The sequence below is a fragment of the Camelina sativa genome, chromosome 3 (genome assembly GCF_030686135.1).
Source record: "Camelina sativa cultivar CO46 ecotype springtype chromosome 3, ASM3068613v1".
In the NCBI taxonomy this organism is placed as follows: Eukaryota; Viridiplantae; Streptophyta; class Magnoliopsida; order Brassicales; family Brassicaceae; genus Camelina; species Camelina sativa.
In genome coordinates, this window is record NC_141882.1 from 2669550 (window position 1) to 2689033 (window position 19484).

General features: G+C 38.1%; 5 protein-coding genes across 6 annotated transcripts; 2 read left to right on the plus strand and 3 right to left on the minus strand.

Moving 5' to 3' along the window:
* Nucleotides 1-421: 421 nt before the first annotated feature.
* Nucleotides 422-3643, plus strand: LOC104765223 (internal alternative NAD(P)H-ubiquinone oxidoreductase A1, mitochondrial). Its single transcript, XM_010488905.3, has 8 exons — nucleotides 422-1355; nucleotides 1848-2061; nucleotides 2153-2313; nucleotides 2424-2489; nucleotides 2592-2755; nucleotides 2839-2953; nucleotides 3034-3213; nucleotides 3310-3643. The coding sequence occupies exons 1-8, from the start codon at nucleotides 873-875 to the stop codon at nucleotides 3460-3462; spliced, it is 1536 nt and encodes a 511-aa protein (XP_010487207.2). The 5' UTR covers nucleotides 422-872; the 3' UTR covers nucleotides 3463-3643.
* Nucleotides 3644-3855: 212 nt separating this feature from the next.
* LOC104765230 (protein SMAX1-LIKE 6) lies at nucleotides 3856-8013 on the minus strand. The gene is made up of 3 exons (XM_010488917.3): nucleotides 6375-8013; nucleotides 5846-6098; nucleotides 3856-5747 (listed from the first exon to the last, which is right to left on the minus strand). Exons 1-3 carry the CDS (start codon nucleotides 7559-7561, stop codon nucleotides 4221-4223), a joined length of 2967 nt encoding a protein of 988 aa, XP_010487219.2. The 5' UTR covers nucleotides 7562-8013; the 3' UTR covers nucleotides 3856-4220.
* A 2729-nt stretch (nucleotides 8014-10742) lies between these two features.
* Nucleotides 10743-12940, plus strand: LOC104765241 (uncharacterized). The gene is made up of 6 exons (XM_087508071.1): nucleotides 10743-11315; nucleotides 11413-11756; nucleotides 12030-12116; nucleotides 12256-12315; nucleotides 12423-12638; nucleotides 12732-12940. The coding sequence occupies exons 1-5, from the start codon at nucleotides 11213-11215 to the stop codon at nucleotides 12615-12617; spliced, it is 789 nt and encodes a 262-aa protein (XP_087364197.1). The 5' UTR covers nucleotides 10743-11212; the 3' UTR covers nucleotides 12618-12638; nucleotides 12732-12940.
* Nucleotides 12886-15428, minus strand: LOC104765250 (uncharacterized). Of its 2 annotated transcripts, none has more exons than XM_010488937.2 (7): nucleotides 15133-15428; nucleotides 14621-14859; nucleotides 14180-14530; nucleotides 13899-14088; nucleotides 13757-13821; nucleotides 13460-13670; nucleotides 12886-13375 (listed from the first exon to the last, which is right to left on the minus strand). In XM_010488937.2, the coding sequence occupies exons 1-7, from the start codon at nucleotides 15250-15252 to the stop codon at nucleotides 13025-13027; spliced, it is 1527 nt and encodes a 508-aa protein (XP_010487239.1). In that variant the 5' UTR covers nucleotides 15253-15428; the 3' UTR covers nucleotides 12886-13024. The 2 variants fall into 2 exon arrangements, with proteins under 2 accessions (XP_010487239.1, XP_087364196.1); XM_087508070.1 differs by having other exon boundaries at nucleotides 14180-14534; nucleotides 15133-15355.
* A 1193-nt stretch (nucleotides 15429-16621) lies between these two features.
* On the minus strand, nucleotides 16622-19241 carry LOC104765258 (non-specific phospholipase C1). Its single transcript, XM_010488947.2, has 3 exons — nucleotides 17869-19241; nucleotides 17503-17679; nucleotides 16622-17173 (listed from the first exon to the last, which is right to left on the minus strand). Exons 1-3 carry the CDS (start codon nucleotides 18956-18958, stop codon nucleotides 16848-16850), a joined length of 1593 nt encoding a protein of 530 aa, XP_010487249.2. The 5' UTR covers nucleotides 18959-19241; the 3' UTR covers nucleotides 16622-16847.
* Between the last annotated feature and the right edge of the window lie 243 nt (nucleotides 19242-19484).

The following is a 19484-nucleotide window of genomic DNA, read 5'->3' on the forward strand; positions in this document are numbered from 1 at the left end:
TCTTTTAAATAATATGTACTGAAAAATTAATAAACAGACCATGATACATTTTTTGTATACGTTGATCTCAGTTTTAATAAATGGTAAAAGAATGATTTCGTCTTACGTATGAGGTAAACTCATATAAAGAACAAAAAAAAAAAAAAAAGGTATGGGGTAAACTCATATGAAAATGGAAAATAGGGGTGGGCTTTATTAAAACCCAAATGAATAGAATGATCTTCTAACTAAACGGGCTAATGGGCCGGTGTTGTCTGAATTCGTTAATCCTGGGCAATAATAATAACAGACAGCGAAGAATCTGACGTCCTTTTCTTGCGCCCCACAAGAGTGTTAGTGAATCACATGTTTTTTATTGTCGTTTCTTGCGCATCAAGTTCTGCTGACGCTTCTTTTATTTATATTTTTAGTGATTCACATGTTTTATATTTTTAGAATTTTCAACAACCATTAACTTTTTCAGATTTTCTTTATTATAAAAAACTCCCAAGTTGTTGTACCTTTACCCGATGAACAGCTACAGGCTACAGCACATGGCATCGGTGTAAGGTCTTCATTTAATATCGAAGCAGTCTTCGTGTGTTAAACACAGATTATTTTTTATTTATTTTGTTAAAACGTTTTAAATATTTCTGTGGCTACCAAAAAAATATTTGTTTTGCTACGAATACGAAAATTTTCCATTTATTTTGGGGGAGAATTAGAAAGAAGATTCAGAATCAGAGTGCCATCTGTCATTTCCAAAACTGGCACGTAGGTTTTTCTCATACGTATACAGTGAATTAATACTGAATACAGAGGAGTACCAAAAAAAAGGCGGCTCTCGTAGAACAACTTAGGTTTGCTTTGTCGATTAGAGAAGTAAAAGAATCATGCTTTGGATCAAAAACCTAGTAAGAATCTCGCCGACCACTTCATCGGTCGGGAACGTGTTCAGAAACCCCGAATCCTACACTCTCTCGTCCCGTTTCTGCACCGCTCTGCAAAGGCAGCAACAAGTGAGCGAGACGGTTGAAGCAAAGGATGATGTAGCTAACGATGTGTTGGAGCCACAACGTTACGACGGTTTGGCTCCGACTAGAGAAGGAGAGAAGCCGAGGGTTCTGGTTCTCGGGTCGGGTTGGGCGGGTTGTCGTCTTATGAAAGGGATCGATACGAGTATCTACGACGTCGTTTGTGTCTCTCCTAGGAACCACATGGTCTTCACCCCTCTCTTGGCTTCTACTTGTGTCGGTACGCTTGAGTTTAGGTCCGTTGCTGAGCCAATCTCTCGTATCCAACCGGCGATTTCAAGAGAACCCGGTTCTTATTACTTCCTCGCTAATTGCTCTAAACTCGATGCTGATAATCATGAGGTAAATCTGAGGTTTTCACTTAATCGTTTTCTTGGTCTTTCATATTTTAAATCTTGATTACTAATTAATTATTAGGTTTATGGTTCTTGTGTCTTTTTTTTTTCTTTCTTTCTAAAATTCGAAAGCGGTTTAATAATTGTGAAGTTCTTGAAATTGAAGAAAAGTCTTGCAGATACATGTGTCTATTTTTATTTATTTTTTGTGTTTTTTTTTCCTACAATTTGTGTGATATGTAGAAGAAGATTTATTTAGACATGGTTTCGTTTCGTTCTATATGGACAAACACATATTTGTTTTTTAAGAATAATTTTCAAAGCATACAATCAAACGCCAATTTGAGATTTCCTTCCAATTTTTGCTTGACTTTTTCAATTAACAAATTGTTTTTGGGGTTTATTTGGAAAAAAATGATACACTAAATGCAAAGGTAGAAGTGGCAATGCAATACATTTGGTTTTGACTTTGTGGGGATCCTCCTCTTGGTTTAAACAGGTGCATTGTGAGACGGTAACCGAGGGATCAAGCACATTGAAGCCATGGAAGTTCAAGATCGCTTATGACAAACTGATTCTAGCTTGTGGTGCAGAAGCTTCCACATTTGGAATTAATGGAGTCTTAGAAAACGCCATCTTCCTGCGTGAGGTTCACCATGCTCAGGAGATTCGTAGGAAGCTTCTTCTTAACCTCATGCTCTCTGAAGTTCCAGGTAATAATCAACAACACATTCTTTTTACCTTTGAATCAAAACTAAACTCATAATCATTTACACGCAAATTTACATATATAAAATATAATAGGCATATCACAAGGAGAGAAGAAGAGGCTGTTGCATTGTGTTGTTGTTGGAGGTGGGCCGACTGGTGTCGAGTTTAGTGGTGAATTGAGTGATTTCATCATGAAAGATGTTCGCCAGAGATATGCTCATGTCAAAGACGACATTCGTGTTACTTTGATTGAGGTTTTTTTGCCTTATCTACTTCATTGATTAACAAAGTACTTCATATATATATATATATATATGTTGATCATTTTCATAAATATGAAATTTTGACCATTGTTTCTTTCCAGGCAAGGGATATACTTTCTTCTTTCGATGATCGACTCAGGCACTATGCAATCAAGCAGTTAAACAAGGTTTTATATAACTCTTTATCCAAATACAAAACTTTATTTGACTCTAGTTTGAGAGGATCTTGGATAGTTTGATGTTTAAAATTCTGCCATCTTTGACTTCAGTCTGGAGTGAAGCTTGTGCGTGGGATTGTGAAAGAAGTAAAGCCTCAGAAGCTAATTCTTGATGATGGCACCGAAGTTCCTTACGGTCTCTTAGTCTGGTCAACTGGTGTTGGTCCATCTTCATTTGTGAGGTCTCTTGGTTTTCCAAAAGATCCAGGTGGAAGGTCAGTTAATTCCAAAAGTCACAACTAAAGTTGTTCTGTTTTATTCGGACAGTTTCTGATCTTGAATCATTCTGTTTCCGCAGGATTGGAATCGATGAGTGGATGCGTGTACCTTCTGTACAAGACGTGTTTGCGATTGGTGACTGTAGTGGTTACCTTGCGAGCACAGGGAAATCAACACTTCCTGCTCTTGCACAGGTCTATATAATGGTTTAATAGAATCCATTTACATCTGTTCTACGCTGAGTCTTAACGTATAAATGTCTGATCTAATGAAGGTGGCTGAGAGAGAAGGCAAATACTTGGCAAATCTGTTGAACGTGATGGGAAAAGCTGGAGGAGGAAGAGCCATGAGCGCAAATGATATGGAACTTGGAGAACCATTCGTGTACAAGCATTTGGGAAGTATGGCTACTATTGGAAGATACAAAGCTCTCGTTGATCTCCGTGAGAGTAAGGTATGTATTAAAAAAGCTCTCATTCACTTTTCAGTTAAACATCTCTCAAAACAGATGATAGAAGGCTAACTTGGAGGAGGGAGTTTTCTTGAGCAGGAAGGAAAAGGAATATCAATGGCGGGTTTTGTGAGCTGGTTCATATGGAGGTCTGCGTATCTGACTCGAGTCGTCAGCTGGAGAAACCGTTTCTATGTCGCTATCAACTGGCTCACCACTTTTGTCTTTGGTCGTGACATTAGCCGAATCTGATCCTAATCCCCTCTCATTCGCCACGCGCTTGCTCTGTCTCTCTCTGTTGTTCACAACCTCTATTCCCGAAATCATCTCAAACGATGTCGTTCGATGCAATGTTAGTCAATTCAGCGTTTTTTACAAAGCAGTGTATTGACTTTGACTGTGACTTTGAATTAAAATCATCTGGTTTGACTGATATGATATGATGAATTACTACTATTTAAACGAAACAAGCATGAAAAATACAATACAGGTTCAACATTCTTGAATATTTTTGTCGAAAGTAGTCAAATATATTTCTGTGTTTTGTTAATGTATCACAGATTCATCAAACTCTAGAGGTTTTTTTTTTTTTTTTTTTTTTCATTCTGTATTTCTATCTAGAGAAAACAAGAAAATAAAACAGAGTTTATTTGTAGCCGGAACTTTCACATAAAAAAGTTAAAAACGCATAAAGTTACATGTTACATCCCAATTCCTATATCTCGATAAGCATAACATACAACATCGGTTATAGGAGAAGATGGTTTAATACATCTAAATTTGGAAGTTGGGAAATAGGACAAAAAAATTTGGGAGAAATAATATATCCTAAACTCAAAATGCCAAAAAGAGCTGTGGCAAATTGGTACTCCTACACAAACCTATGTACGTGATAGCTCTTAACCATAATACTTTGTAATTTACACAAGCCAAAAAGAAAAAATTTCCATGACAAAAACAATCTTGGGGATTATAACTATATATTACCTCATTTATAAATATGTGTGTAATCACATCACATCCACCTTGGCCGGCAACTCTACTCCGGAATCTAAACCGCTAGAAGAAGAAGCAATCAGCTTCACGGCCAACATAGGATTCGAACCGTACTTCTGTCTTGCTTCAGCAAAGCTCGGAGCAAGAACGGTTTCCATCCACTGATCAACTGTGTTCTCTTCTTCACCCGATGATACTGATGACCAAGAAGCCGCCAGAATCTGAATGATCACTTCTTTATCTAGCTCTAAATGTGTTTCGGATCCAAACCACCGCTCAAAATGAGAACTGATCTTCTCTTGAATGTTCTTGGCTAACCCATCAAAGTCAACCGGTTTGAACGTCACTTTTCCGTCCACTTGTTCAATGAAGCTATCGAGCCAAGCGTTCCTGTCCTCTGTCTCATGATCGAGGCCAACTTCTGTCTCATCCACTGGAAGATTCAGATCCAGATATGAACGTTGCACTTTCGCTGCACGTTGCTCTGTTTCTAGCTCATGTTTTCTCTTATTTACCCCAATTTTAGTAGCTTCTGCTAGCTTAATCTGCAGTTTCCAGCTTCTTGCGCTGAGAACTTGTTCCTCAGAAATTTTCACAGGTTTAATAACATGATCAGTATCATTATCGTTGGCAATCCCAGACGTCACAACAACAATCACACTTTTCATACTGATCACTCTTCCATGCGAATCACGGAGTTTCCCAGTACTTACAGCTTCAGACAACCTCATCTGATCCGGGAACTCAGCTTTTTCCACGTTTTCTAGTAAAATAACAGAGTGTGGTTTCCTTGATAACTCACTGGTTATGTAATCTACCACTGTTTTGCCTCTGAATTTGTCATCAGGAGAACAATGCTCTGCCCCAAATTCTACACAGATGCTATTGACCTGACCACCAAAGAAGACTTCCGAAAGAGCCATCGCTACTTTCTTCTTCCCTACTTTATCAGGTCCAAGAAGAGCCAGCCAAATTCCGTTTGCTTGGTTTCTTCTCGTTGAGTCGGTTTTGCATCCACAGATGATTTGGCTTATGGCATTCACAGCTTCGTTCTGCCATGCAACTTTACGAGAGAGTGATTCTCTGAGAGACTTGAAATCTTTCTGATATGTATGATGCTCTAAAGAAGAGTTTAGAGTCATCAGTAGCGGTTTCTCCCTTGCTGCTTTTGATTCCTGGCTTTTTGATGCATAGATTACTCCCAACCCTAAATCTGTAGTAACACAGCTCAAAGGCGAACTCACTGTGCGGTTAGTCACCAATGTCGTTGGATCGTCCATATGTTTTGGCTTTGAGATTGGAGGATTCAGCGGTTTAGGCGTCTCCAAAAAGTTTGAAGGGGTTCTGCTGGGCATAATGGGACCATTTGGCTCCGTTGGGTTTCGCACGCTCTTCTCGGTCTGAACTGGGAACTGTGGACTCACAGACTGAAAACCGAGTTTAGGAAAGGCCGTAGTTTGATGGATACTTTGGCATATATTGTCCCACTTCTTCTGCAGAGCTGCGGTTTGCGAGGCTGATGTATTAGCGTCATCTAAAGCCTGCACTGAATCAGAACCGAAATCTCTCAAGATATTACATCTAACACCATTAGAAGTGACTGCAAATGAGGAAGAAGTTGATAAAAAGTAAAACGCACCTTAGTGCTGCCCGTTGTTCCCTTTTCTAACTCGGTCTCTGCTGCCCGTAGCCATGAGGGCAACTTCTCGGAACATTGGTCAGCCAGAGAGAGACTTGAACCAGCCTTGATAACAGCGGCTACTTCTTGCAAATACTTCTCGTTGCAGAGGTGACATCTAGAGATCGTCTGATTAACTGTGCTACTCAACGGTACTCTGAAGTCTGATGTTGATGAGAAGAACCCTCCAAACGGAACAAAAGATCCCATCAAGCTGTAACCACCACATTCATCCAATTAGGAACTTGATCAGTTGCAAAGACAGAACATTAATAACTACTTTCAGAAAAATGGGAAGCATAAAGCTGAGAAGGAAGTGCCATCATGATAGTGGTATGTTAAAATATTTGAGTTTATGTTTTCGACGTTGACGCAAACAATAAACTATTCCCACAAGTATAGTGATGATGTTTCAAGCCAAATTTAAGAGGTATAAATGTATTCAGTTCAACAGTCTAATAATGTAAAATGGAAATAGCAAAAGGCATACCTTGATTTGGGATAAACCCCTTGACTCGAGGGTTTAGAGGCTGTGATTGGAAGAACATGAAGGTCCCAATCCTTCTCAATAGTAGGAAACCGATCAATAAGCTTCGTGTAAGTCTCGTTGCTCGACACACATCCGAGGAACCAAAGTTTTTCACTTTGATCTTTCAGCAAACCCGAGAGCATCAACACCAAATTCTCAAGAGCATTACCTTCACTAGTGAAGACCTTAAACTCTCCCAGATTAAGCACCATCCCCGATTTCGAGCCATTACTTTGCTCAACGATTCTTCCTAAATCATCAATTTTCCCACGAATCTCCTCGTCAGTTCTTGATCCATCAGCTAATATTTCACTAATCTCCTTCTCTACACTAATCACGCTTAATCCGCTAATCTCCATTGGAAGAAACCCTAACTTCCCACTATTGATCGAATCGACGAACGTTTTGAGAGCTTCGTTAGCACAATTACCAACAAGGAGAGGGTTCTTCTTATCTTTCCGGCCTAATACTTCTCCGATCCTCCGAGAATTCTCATCGAAACCACCGCTCCCAGTAAACGGGAGCTGACGATTCGGATCGGAGTTGGGAAGATTACAGAGGAAGAGAGGAGGACAGCGACCTCGTGAGAAGCGAGAAGAGAACTGCGTTACCGGAGGGTGAAGCACATCAAGCTTGATATCGGAGCTCCGAAACCCGGCTTCACCAAAGACCCGGTTCACAATCGGATCGTCGAGGATCGAGAGTATGAAATACTTCAACTCAACTTTCAAAACCGTCGTCTGACATCCGCCGCCGTTACTGCCGTGGATCTGCTGGAGGTGATAAGACTCCGGATGCCGTCTCTGATTCGCCTGAGAGCGTTTGATCGCCGCCATGAGCGAATTCGAAACCGGAGGATCGTCTTCCGTCGCCGGGGACTTCGACGAGGGGAGCCTATCGAGAGAAACGCCGACGCAGAGCTCCAGAGCTCGGAACTGGAGACTAGAGGAGTAAGGAGTGTTTCTGGCGGCGCGTGAGACGCAGACTTCCCGGAGAATAGACGAAGGCATAGCTAAAAGAGCAGAAACAGCGTGAAGCGACGTCGTCTGAGCGTGGCTTCTACGACGAGCCACGGCAACGGCATCGTCTAAAGCACGAGCAGCTTCCTCCGTCAAGCATTCTCTCGCCGTAATAACCGGCGTCGGCATCGCCGGAAATTAAAAGTCAAAATCAAAAGTGTAGAAAATCAAAAAAATTCACCCTTTCTTCCAATCAAACCAACCCAACTCAACTTTAACTCTTCCCACCAACAAAAATATCAGAAACTTAAAAGCAAAAAAAAAAAAAAAAAAAAACAAGAAAAATTCAGAAAAAAAAAAAAATGGAAAAAAAAACAAGGCGTGAAAATTCTGGAAATGATTTTTATCAGAAAAGTTTAATCAAAAACTTTGTCATTAGTCTCTTTAGCTAAAAAGTTATATATATTTAATTTGGTTTGGTTCAAATGATATCTAAAAATCTTTACGCTTGGATATTGTACAGACTAAATGCAGGAGTCGTTGTTTTGGTGGTATCTTAGCTCGTAGGACCCCCTCCAATATATTATTGTCTGATTTTTTTTAATTTTTTTGTATTGTTTTAACTTTTTATTCTTTCACTCGTTTTTCTTAATAATACGATGGTGAAACGAATATTATGTGGTGCTCGTAGAATCTCTCTCTCTCTCAGCCTTTTTCCCCTCCACTTCACTACATTTCTGATTCTCTCTTCAATTATTCTGAAACTTTTAATTTTTTTTGTTTCATAGATTTTTTGTTTAGCATGTTGAAAGAGTTGTTTATTTAACCATTAAATTCGAGATTACAAAACCTTTCTTCAATAATGTTAAGTTTTACCGACATGAGAAAATAGTGGTGCCATTTGTTTCCTTCTTCTTTTGTTTCTCTCCAATCAAATTGATTCACTGCTTTTTTCACCACTTACAAGATTCGACATTAGATCTCTTTGTTTCCCAAATTTTGTTTAAAAAATAATATTTCCTATATCTCTTAAAAGATTGATGTTTAGAAACTTTTACATATTTTAAGAAAATAATGATTTTTGAGTTTAAATATATTTTTTCTTTAACTAACGAGATATTATTTAATTTTAAACCAATAACAATTCAAAATTTTAAATATTTTTAATTATTATTTTTTGAAGTTTACAAAACATCAATTTTTGTGAAACAAAAAAATATCTCAAAATATCAATTTTTGTGAGACAGAACGAGTATAAAGTTGAAGTCATTGTCTACAACCACGCAATACCTTTTTTTTTATTTTCTCCATCGATCGTATAATTTAAGTTGACTTTTCTTTGTTAATCCCAATTTTCTCATTGGATCATAAAACCAAATATTGTTATTTTACACTTTATGAACCAGATAAAATATTTTATCCAAAAAAAAAGAAAAGATAGAGAAGATACGTATGGAAACAAAAAGTAGAGAGATGTGGACTCCTTTCATGTTAATTGGCATGACACCATATAAGATAGAAACCTAAAATTACTATTTCTTCTATTTCATAAAAATTGATGTTTTGAGATATTTTTTTGTCTCATAAATATTAATGTTTTGTAAATTTTAAGAAGTAATAATTGAAAATATTTAAATTTTTAAATTATTATTGGTTTAAAATTAAATAATATCTCTTTAATCAAAGAAAAAAATATATTTAAACTCAGTAATCATTATTTTCTTAAAATATGTCTAAACATTAATCTTTCACAAAGATTGTGAAAGAGAAGAGTAAAAGATTAGATGAATGTCATAAGAAAAAAAAAAAGGAAAAGCATTAGTGATTAGAGTCCCAAACACCACCTTTTAATACTACTACTTTTTTTTTTTTTTGCGTCATTGTCATTTGTCATTTATCATCCAATAAAAAGATTTATTTATTTATCTATTATTTCACATTACTTTGACAAATGTCACACATCTTTTATTCCCGATCGCAGAGGCATCTTTTGAAAATTTAACAATTCTTTAAAGTTGGCTCCATGGTTGCTGCCCCAAGTCTTGATTGACGGTGACACATTAGTTCAATTCAAATAGTTGAGGAGATCGATCATAGATGCGGCATCTTAAATGATCGATCAAACCCTAAGACCGTTGTTATAGTTAAGAGAGACAATAGAATGCATATATTAGTAGTCGCATAAAATTAATTAATCCCATATTATTCCAGTTGATCCCCTGTATCGAGTACACAGTAAAATCTATTAATGCCAAAGGTGAAGCTAATGACATCTGTGACTCGCGTGGCAATCAACGGTCGCTATTCGATCTGGGGTACTTCGCGGTTCCCTTTTAAACAGTGCGGCACTTTATAAGTGGATGACGTTGTTTATAACATCCATTAGGTTTAGGACACGTGTTCAGAAACATTATTGCGAAGCACCATGGAGAGAGAGCGTAGTAAGGTAGACGGGACATCAAACTCTCGCAAACACCACGGCACCAATCCTCGACTCACCCTTTCTCAGTTCTCATCAAGCAAAAGGTCTTTGAATTGACTTCTCCACCTTTCTTTCTTTTGTTTTTCTTTGGTTTTATAATGGAAAAACAAAATTGTCACAAACGTTAACTACTTTCATATAATAATTAGTCGAATCAAAACCTTTTTCTAAACGTAATCCTTTTTCTAATATATGTAATTTATTGTTTATCTAATTCGTGTGGTTCACTGGCACCTGTTGGTCATTAGCTTAATCACATGCATCTTTGATGTGACTTTTGTGTCATATCATAGCTTTTTGAGTGATTGTGTTTTTTTTTTGTTTGTGTTCTTATACTTCTTCTGATTCACTTTATTTATATATCTATAAAAACATAATTTTAAATCATATGCCTAAATCAAATATCAACGTATGATCCGGTTCATTAGTTTTGTTTGACTGTTTTAACTTTTTTTTTGTGTGGAATGGTAAGTTTTTGGTTTGGTTGTCGTTAATATTAACACTTGCAAATTCTACTGTTACATTTGCTTTGTTTGTTTGTTGTGAGTAAAAAAATCTGTCATACTAGTACATAACCAAATTAAAGATGAATTGATGATTAGTTACGAATATTCATTTTTATTACCAAGTTTTAAGAGTCTAAAATATGTGGTGGAGACACGGTTCCGTCATTATGTTTTACGTTAAATAAATAAATAATTGAGATAGCGATATCCACTTTAATTTCTTTTGTAACATGATTATAAATGTTAAGTAGATAGAGAAAGATCTTTGTCATGTTTGTTAATGACAACTACACAAACATGGTGTATATTTGTTGATTGGTCAAGTGTGCGTGGTAGCCTTTTTTTTTTTTAGTATAATTTGTATGTCAGAACTAAAAAGGTCATAACTTTGAAAGAAGAAAAAGGAAATCAAATTAAGATTTTTTTTTTTTTAATGTTTGTTTGGTGCCCCGAATCCAAAATTTGGTCGACATGTGCCTAACGATGAAGCAAACCAAACTTTATTGCAATTATTTCCCAATACTGTGTACTGTGTAGTACATTATTGTCGACTTTGCCGAGAGCAACATGGGCAAGTTACAAATGGCAACTGACCTCTGTTGTGCTTTTTTGGTAGCCTTGGCCTTACATCAGACCATTATTTGTTTTTTTAAAGCACCCTAACCAAAAAAGCAACCAATGGGCCTTAGACAATAAAATTAAAAAACCAAGAGGCCTTACATCAGCCCATTATTTGTTTTACTGCAACTGTACTCTCTCTTCCGTCATCTTCGTGTCAGTGACTCTCCTCCTCCTCTGTCCTCAGCCAAAACCTCAGATCGGAAAAATTCGAAAAACCCTAAGTTTGGGAAAATGAGACTCGCCCGTTTCGCTATTCGTTCCGTTAACGATGTAACTCTCCTTCGACCATTTCGTCCCACCGTGTCTAGAAGCCTCTCGACCAACGCTAACGAAGGTAAGCACCATTTCTACGTTTTTTTTTTTTTTTCCGTCACATTCTCAGATTGTAATCAGAAATAACCACGGAATCGAATCAAATCGAACTTGAGCAGATCCAAGACATAATCGATCTTCTTTTGACTCGCCGGACAATTTCGAATCGATGTTTGGTGATAACACTGGCAACGATGAGAAAAGCAGTGGTTTCTTCCAGCATCTCGGTAAGGCGGAGAGAGATAAGCGCGATTTCAGTGGCTACAATAGATCAGGCGGCGGCTCGAGATACTCCTCTGGTGGTTCTATGAACAGAGACGAGAACTTCGATCCTTCATCTGATGGCGTTGATGGGAAATTGAAAGAAGCTGCACTGTTATACAATGTGGACGAAGCCGATGGCTTGAAGGAGTACTCGTTTAGGCCCGATTTCAACTATAGAGGCGCTAATAACTTCCCTAGGGTATGGTTTCTTTGCAACTCTTGCTTAATTGATACTTGATTTCAAATGTGTTACTGAATCAATTTTATAGCAATCGTATCAAATTTGTTTTGTTGTCTAGTGCTGCATTTGTACTGTAAATTGGCAATCGAGTCTCAAGAGTATGATAGTTCTATTCTATTTTACAGTGGGTTTACTGAGGTGGTACGAGTCTAAATGTTTCCTTAATCGTTTCTTGTTTGCTTGTTGATCTTGAGACTTACACTAAGCATATGTTCTTTTGTTTTATGGCAGATGCAAAAGCAGTTGCAAAATCCTAGACAGAATAATAACAAGTCTGAGGTTACTACTGCGGAAGTTCTGAAGAATGCTGATTTCAGGGTGAGTGTAATTGTTTCACAAGTAGTGTAGCAGCACGTGTTTTGTGATTTTTAGGGGTTTTGCTGGGATGGGTAAATGAAAGATAGTTTCTGTTATTCCTTTGTGTGCTCACTCCTATGAAATGTGTTTTGTTGGACAGAACGTTAAGTTTCTGGCAAATTTCATCACCGAAGCTGGGATCATCATTAAGAGGAAGCAGGTCAAATTGGATGTTTCTTGATTTAGTCTAGCTTGGTTTATACGATACGTAAGGACGTTTTGCTAGTTCACATGATGAAATCCTCTTTATGTTGATATCTTTCACAGACTGGCATTAGCGCAAAGGCACAAAGGAAGATTGCTAGAGAGATCAAAACAGCCCGTGCGTTTGGGCTGATGCCTTTCACCACAATGGGTACCAAGGCATTTCAGTTTGGGAAAACCATGGAGAACAGAGACCAAGATTTCGAGTATGAAGCGCCTTATGATGATGATGATGAGTTTGATGAGGGAAATGCTTGAATCCCAAGGATTGTGTTTTGGGTTAGTTTTCATTTCCGTGGTTTTGGTCAATATATGGAATAAATCCGTTGTTACCATGTTGAGAATACGTGATTGGCTGCATGCTGATTTCAGGGCGAGTGTAATAGCTACTCTTCAGTTTTCACATTGTTCTCCTCCCCATACTAAAGGATTAGGATTTGTATCTTATGCCTCTAGTTTGTTACTTTTGAAGATTTGAGTCAGACTGATTGTTTATCCGTGTGTCCAATTCAAGCATCACACCGTGTAACTGTAAGATTGCGGTTTCTTTATTCTATAAATCAAGTCGTAATCAATTATCATCTCGTTCTACAGCTGATAAACACACACTTATGTCAAAAGAAAGAAAGGATACACCCAAAAATTTATGTTCCAGAAAAGACAACTCATCTGGAACCCCTCTCTGTTCTGGTCATCTCCATGTATCTAACATTTTCAATTGTTTTCTTCTTCTGTTGGATCAACCTCTCAAGCCTATTCCTATCTGCATCTGGAAGTTTACATGGTTGATCCAGAGAAGGTGCTACGACTCTGGATCTTTCGAGTAGTTCCCTCTCTTTTTGTTCTGCAAAGCAAAGCAATGATCCTGCACAGACTTCATTAGCGGAAGCCGGCTTCTCTGGTTTGAATTTCTGAAGTTTTGAGTACTCGCTGATGAGATGAAACATGTAGTCGTAAATCCGATTCATGCTAATGCTTTCCATATATTCTTGTCCTCTTTTTCCTATTTTTTCAGCCTGTAAAAAGGAAACACCTTAGGAACTTGAATGCGTATCTGCTAATATTGATATTTCGACGAAAATTGTGGAATATATTATTACATCAGAGGGGTTGGCATTGCCCCAATCAACAGCATATTTGATGGACCGACACAGATCAGTGGGAGAGACAGGCCAGTAGTTTTCCTTGGGAAGGAGGCCTCTGCTGAAGAAATCTTCATACTCAGGTGAGATTATGAGTGTCATGGAACCACATGATAGGATATACTTTAGGGAAACGGACCAAGCGTAACCCTCTGCATATATTTTGTACCTAATAGTGATACAATGAATTCCAACCATATTAGATCTTTGTCATATACAAATGCATAACTTGAGGGGGTTGCTCTTAGGACATACCGGTGATTGCATTGGTTGGAGAGCTTAGATTGTTCAAAACCACCTTTTGCTTCTTCTGCCCAGTCCTGTATTTTTAAAACACAATCAGCATGACTCCCATCCAGGTTAAACTATTCTATTAGGTCTGTAAGCAAAAGCGAACCTGGCGCATAATCTGTGCTCCCCATAACCTTGAATGGTTGCATTTCATGAGATCCAATCTTACAGGCGATACAACATCGGGATTGCCTTTCCAGTAAGCTCTAGGTTGCTTGCTTTCCCAGCTACGTCTTCTAGACCCTTGCTTTATATCCCCAAACTCTTCTTCCCACGGCCTGAGATTTGTCTCCGACCTTCATCACAACACTCGGAATCAGGCAAAAGCCCGAGTAGAGTAACAACTTATGGGTCTAAATAATGGAAAAGAGATTATAATATGTATACCAACCCCAGAAGGACCAATCCGGAAAAGGAATGTCCAAATGAGCTTCATTGGTGCAATATCGAAAAAGCGGAACTGGAAAGGACTGGTGCTCGGTCCGGTTGATGATGGGTTTGTCCATGCAATCAAACATCATGTCAACGTCAGGAACCATCCCAGGATACTTGTTGAGCAGTTGAAGAATCCCCCAGATGGTGAACATCATTCTGCTCTGCACACACGCGTAGTAGAGATCGACGTATAGCTTTCCCGATAGTATCAACACTCGAAACGCAGCGTTTGCTTTAGCCCTCTTCACGTGCTCTTTAGTCACCCCAGTCTTTGCCCATGGCTCTAAGTCCCGGTGAATCCACCTGGCTTTTCACCAAATCAATGATAATCAACCAAAAGCTTTGATTCTTATTCTGCTTAGCAATGAAATTGGTTCAGTTTCAGACTCTAACCTGAAGAAGTCTGGGCATTGCGGTTGATGGGCTGGACGACCCGACCCGGAATCCGGCAGGAGACTCTTTGGTTGAACGACGGCGTTGTACGGACATGAGAAGTAGGAGCATTGGAGGATTCGGTAAGCCTGTGAATGTTTGGTAGCTTCGTTGAAAGATTTGCGTGGAAAAATGTGCCACGGTGTCGGTTCCAAGTTATGTCCGGCTAGAGTTTTCGTCTGAGCTACAAAGTCATCAACCTGTTCGACAAAATTACCCAGTGAGAAGAAGACAAATAACAATCCTTTAAAAGTAAATAAAAAGCAGTCACGTGTGGTTTGTTCTTACGATCACAGAGAAGCAATAAATAAAAGCTAGTAATATTTATGATTGGATCCATCAATCACGGAGAAAACAATTACTAACATAAATTTTACAGTATCAATGTATGATTCTGTCAGATCCAAAATAGGTAAATGAGGAAAGTAAATTGCAGAGTTTTTAATATCAAATTACTGAATGGAAAAAGAGACCTTGTAGAGAAGAAGAGCGGTGAAAGAGAAGAAGGAGAGAGCAAGAACACATAGAAGGAGATATGAAGGTGTACGATGAGAGCTTTTGTGAGGAAGACGAAGACGGAGACGAAGACCCATTTTTTTTTTTCTCTTCTCTTCTTTTTCTTTGTTTTCTTCTTCCTTCTGCACAACTTTTTTTCTTCTACTTTTCTTCCATTTTTTTAGTTTTTTTTTTGTGTGTGATTTTAATGGCCTCTCGAAGAAAAATAAATATTCTCCGGATTTAGTGGGATAATATATACAGTGCGCCGCTCGACGCGGAGGTTCACTTTTCTCTTTTCAAATTACAATCAAGTTTGTTTCTATTTTAATTTTACCAATTTATTTTTCTTTGTTTTTCTTTTTAATCTTTGACATAATTACAAAAAAAAAAAGTAGAAGAAAAGGATCTACTATTTATTTTTATTTATTTTAACAGAAGAATCTATTATTATTCAGAGATTCTTATGCATTTTGCCATTTCTTCACTCAAATCTTATGAATGTGTCATTTTCACTTAAATTTTATAGATTTGCCATTTTTTTTTTTTGTTAAAATACATATTGCATATCAAATACTGAATCCTAAAAAAAAATGGAGCCAATAAAACCCAAACATAATGTATTAAATTGAGTTTTAAAATCTTCAAAATGACAAATCTAAAAAATTTAAGGTGAAATGGCAAAAACTATAAATGCCATTAAAAATTAACTCTCATTATTTATCGGTAATATTTATTAACTAAAAGTTCACCCACATGGCCTTGTCCCTCATTTATCAAGTTTGGCGAGATTAGGAAAGAGTAGACTTTTGTAATTGGTGAAAAAGTGAAAGCAGAGGGAGCTCGTGGTATGTAAAAGAAACACAATTACATGATGCTATGCTATGTAATGGGATTATATTTGGTGTTTGGTATGTATGTGATTTAGCTCTGTAAAGACATGTCTCATGTAATGTTGGAACACAAATTACATGATGGAAGTTAACTTTATGGTGTCTTGTCTTCTTACCCATCAAACTATCAAAGTGTCTTTAATTTGGCCATTACGTCTTCCTTGTATATAAAAAGTTAACACATGTGTTCGATGCAAAACATAACAAGCCAAAAGAGATCCATCCTTCTTCGTTTCATGTACTTTTTTTTTTTCTCTTTATTTCTTCGTTTTTATATTGTGCTTAAACTAAAAAATGGCAGCTCTTAGCTTGGAGTTGGTTAAGAAGATCCACGGATGCACCGACGCAGTAGTGGAATCCGCATGCCTTTACCTGATGTTTACTGATGATTACATCGTTTGGAACACAATGATTATGAACGAGATTTGAGTATTAAGGGATTAAGACAGATATCTAATATATTTATATAAGTTTCTTGTTTATATTTCTATTTATCTTAGCTTAGAAGCATAGTTTTTGTCTCTGAATATAATTATTACATTTACATTTGTAATATATCTTGGTTTCGAAAACCTAGGTCTAATGGTTCTTTTATCTATTTTTGCATAAGGATACATATTAGTATCACAAGAAGCCTCCATTCATTCCAATTTCCAAACATATGGAGATGGAGGCCATATTCTTTGATCCATTACATGCTAAGTATATACTTTTTTCACACCATATATGCATCTAAGTAAAGTGATTTCATGAGAAGGCCACATACATTTACATATGATCCATTTCACTAATTACAGATTTCAGTAGCTTCCAATATAGTTGTTGGTCCGTTCACTGGGACTGGTCCTGGTCGTTAGAGACGGCCTCATAGTGACTATAGTGTTTTCGTCTGCTCCTGCTTCCAGTGCAGCCATCCCTGCTTCCAGAAACTTCTCAACAGCGTCCTCTGCGTACTTGTTGCCTTCACTTACAGTCATGTTCTTCCCAATGTCTGGATATGAGTTTAGAAGATGGTCTCCAACTAGTTGGGAAGCGAGTTGGATCAGCTCCACCTGGAATTCTGAGAGCTTTGAGTCTTCCCTCGCTCCCTGTGGCCTCAGCAATTGTGTCACTTCCGGTAGTTTCTCTGTTGGATTGTCATCAAGGTCAAAAATTGATGAAACCGATCTGATGTATAAGTATTTTTCCAATATTCTTGTTTCGGATTCAGAAGCAAGTTCTTATTTCTTTGACACGACCTAACACACTAATATACCTACTAAATTCATCACTCATAGTTCTCACCTGTATCAACAACACACAAGGCGTATCTTTCAACTAGTATCATACTCAATCAACATACAAGGTGTATCTTTCAACCTTATTTTGGTTATTACTTAATGTGAGGCTTCAGAGAAACAAAAACTAAGATCAGGTATAATGGACTGAGAAATATAGGTAGAGAATGAAACAGACCTGGACAATCTTGGCGAGGAGAATCTCGGATACGGAAGTACTTCTCAAATGTACCAGCCCATGCATCTCTCTTAGTGAGGAAGTGCGACTTTAGGTTGAAGAGTTTCTTGACAGTTGCGGGTATAGAAGAATGCTCATACTGTGAATGTGGTGTTGGACCATCAGGTTCATGTATCACTGCAATGAAAAGGAATCCGAAACTAGTCTTAACAAAATCACAAAGACTAGTCCAGGGAGCTAAGAAATGTATATAAAGCTTTGCATTCCCTCAAGCTCAATATAAACATATAATCATCAAAGCAGAACCTCAAAATTGTAAGAGCAATGGTTTAATCAACAATGGTACGAGTTTAACAGATCACATACCAGTGCCCTTCTCGATCCAGGGAGAAATGAGAAAGGTAGGGACCCGAACGCCCAAACGATCAAACCCGAAGTAAAACGGGTCAGGTCCAATGATACCATCAGGGTTAGGCACACCTTTAACAGGCGTGGGAACATGGTCATAAAACCCACCGTACTCGTCATAAGTAATAAGCAAAGCCATCTCTTCCCACTGTGGACTGCTCCGTAACGTCTCATAGACTTCCTTAACAAACCGTTGACCCAACGCCACATCATGCGACGGGTGATCATCGTTAGCCGGAAAAAGATCGACATCGAAGTACCTCTGCTCCACAACGGAATAGTTAGGAAGCTTCCCTAGCTTGGCATGGAGCTTGAATTTAAGCGCGTAGCTATGAAACTTCACCAGATGCTTAATCCTACGAAGGGATTTGAAGAAGAAGGTAGCAGGGATGTTTTGGTAATAGATCCCAAAACTGAGTCCGTTCTCGTCTAACGAATCAAAGATGGTTTTTTGAGGAAACCCTTTAACGAGATCTTTCTTGACGTTGCTTGAGCAGCCATGAGAAGTAGCTGAGTGAACGTAGAACCGATTCGGCTGTGTCGAGGTAGGTACAGAAGCGAACCATCGATCGAACACACCGAACTCGTTAGCCAACTCGGAGTAAACAGGTAAGACCTCGGGTTTGAATCCGCTCATGACGTTTTTAGCCATCCCGGGCTCCATACTCTCCGATTGCTGTGCGAATCCGTTCATTGTCGGGTCGCCCGATGTATCGTTAGACCCGAAAATCTGTTCTCGGATCGCTTGGAAGGAATGACCCGGATCCATGTCAACGAAGACGGCGTCGTTGGAGACGAAGATCTTCTCGGAGTTTGGATCGGAGACGTTGAGTGGGTTTGATTCTTGACCGGTTAATCCGTCGATATCGGGTCGGGTCGATTTGAGCCAGCCGAGGATGTGATCGAAGGAGCGATTCTCCATGACTACAACGACTATGGTCTTGATTGGTCCTCTGATCTTGTGGGGTTTATTGAATTCGAGAGATTGAGACGAAATTAGTAAGTAGCAGAAGAGAATAACAGTGGCGGATACTCGTCGGGAAGCCATATTTCCGGTGATCCAGACCCGGAAAAAGGGGCGATGCACTGTCGAAGATTCGGCGGAGTAGAATTGCTAGCTAGGGTTTACGAGAGAGGAGAAAAAAGGCATATAGAGTACTTGAAGATTAACAATGGAGATATAGAGACACCGCAGAAAGATTTAAGAGCAATGAGAAGCCGAGAGAAGTACCCTTTTGATTTAAACTTTCCTATTCAAACAAAAAAAATATATCATAAAAGTAGGTTTGACTTTGGTTCTAGATAATCCCATAAGTCAAAGACGCAAATTGATGTTATATCAACTTAGATTTTTTTGTTTTGTTTTGTTTTTTTTTGGTAGAAAGAATTTTTGTGTTTTGTTTAAACTTTAAAGCGATTAAACGATATAATTGCAGTAAATATTTGCAAACGTTGATAAATAACTATATATCGTAATTATGTTTAGTTTATTCCTTGAGTGTTGACATGATTTTGCCTGTTTAAAGACATCATGTTTATTTGAATATGTGCCTAAATAAAAAGTATATATTTTT

What these genes read in the sequence shown, in the direction of transcription:
- LOC104765258 (XM_010488947.2), bottom strand. Translation starts at nt 18,958, where the DNA reads ATGGCTTCCCGACGAGTATCCGCCACTGTTATTCTCTTCTGCTACTTA. An exon ending in CTGGATCGAGAAGGGCACTG is followed by an intron (nt 17,680 to 17,868) that starts GTATGTGATCTG and finishes TTTTCATTGCAG; the next exon opens with TGATACATGAACCTGATGGT. An exon ending in TCCTCGCCAAGATTGTCCAG is followed by an intron (nt 17,174 to 17,502) that starts GTCTGTTTCATT and finishes ACAATCCAACAG; the next exon opens with AGAAACTACCGGAAGTGACA.
- LOC104765230 (XM_010488917.3), bottom strand. Translation starts at nt 7,561, where the DNA reads ATGCCGACGCCGGTTATTACGGCGAGAGAATGCTTGACGGAGGAAGCT. An exon ending in GGGGTTTATCCCAAATCAAG is followed by an intron (nt 6,099 to 6,374) that starts GTATGCCTTTTG and finishes TGGTGGTTACAG; the next exon opens with CTTGATGGGATCTTTTGTTC. An exon ending in GAACAACGGGCAGCACTAAG is followed by an intron (nt 5,748 to 5,845) that starts GTGCGTTTTACT and finishes GATTCAGTGCAG; the next exon opens with GCTTTAGATGACGCTAATAC.
- LOC104765223 (XM_010488905.3), top strand. Translation starts at nt 873, where the DNA reads ATGCTTTGGATCAAAAACCTAGTAAGAATCTCGCCGACCACTTCATCG. An exon ending in CATGCTCTCTGAAGTTCCAG is followed by an intron (nt 2,062 to 2,152) that starts GTAATAATCAAC and finishes AAAATATAATAG; the next exon opens with GCATATCACAAGGAGAGAAG. An exon ending in CCAAAAGATCCAGGTGGAAG is followed by an intron (nt 2,756 to 2,838) that starts GTCAGTTAATTC and finishes CTGTTTCCGCAG; the next exon opens with GATTGGAATCGATGAGTGGA.
- LOC104765250 (XM_010488937.2), bottom strand. Translation starts at nt 15,252, where the DNA reads ATGGGTCTTCGTCTCCGTCTTCGTCTTCCTCACAAAAGCTCTCATCGT. An exon ending in GATTGGTCCTTCTGGGGTTG is followed by an intron (nt 14,089 to 14,179) that starts GTATACATATTA and finishes GTTGTGATGAAG; the next exon opens with GTCGGAGACAAATCTCAGGC. An exon ending in TCCAACCAATGCAATCACCG is followed by an intron (nt 13,671 to 13,756) that starts GTATGTCCTAAG and finishes TATCACTATTAG; the next exon opens with GTACAAAATATATGCAGAGG.
- LOC104765241 (XM_087508071.1), top strand. Translation starts at nt 11,213, where the DNA reads ATGAGACTCGCCCGTTTCGCTATTCGTTCCGTTAACGATGTAACTCTC. An exon ending in GCGCTAATAACTTCCCTAGG is followed by an intron (nt 11,757 to 12,029) that starts GTATGGTTTCTT and finishes GTTTTATGGCAG; the next exon opens with ATGCAAAAGCAGTTGCAAAA. An exon ending in TCATCATTAAGAGGAAGCAG is followed by an intron (nt 12,316 to 12,422) that starts GTCAAATTGGAT and finishes TATCTTTCACAG; the next exon opens with ACTGGCATTAGCGCAAAGGC.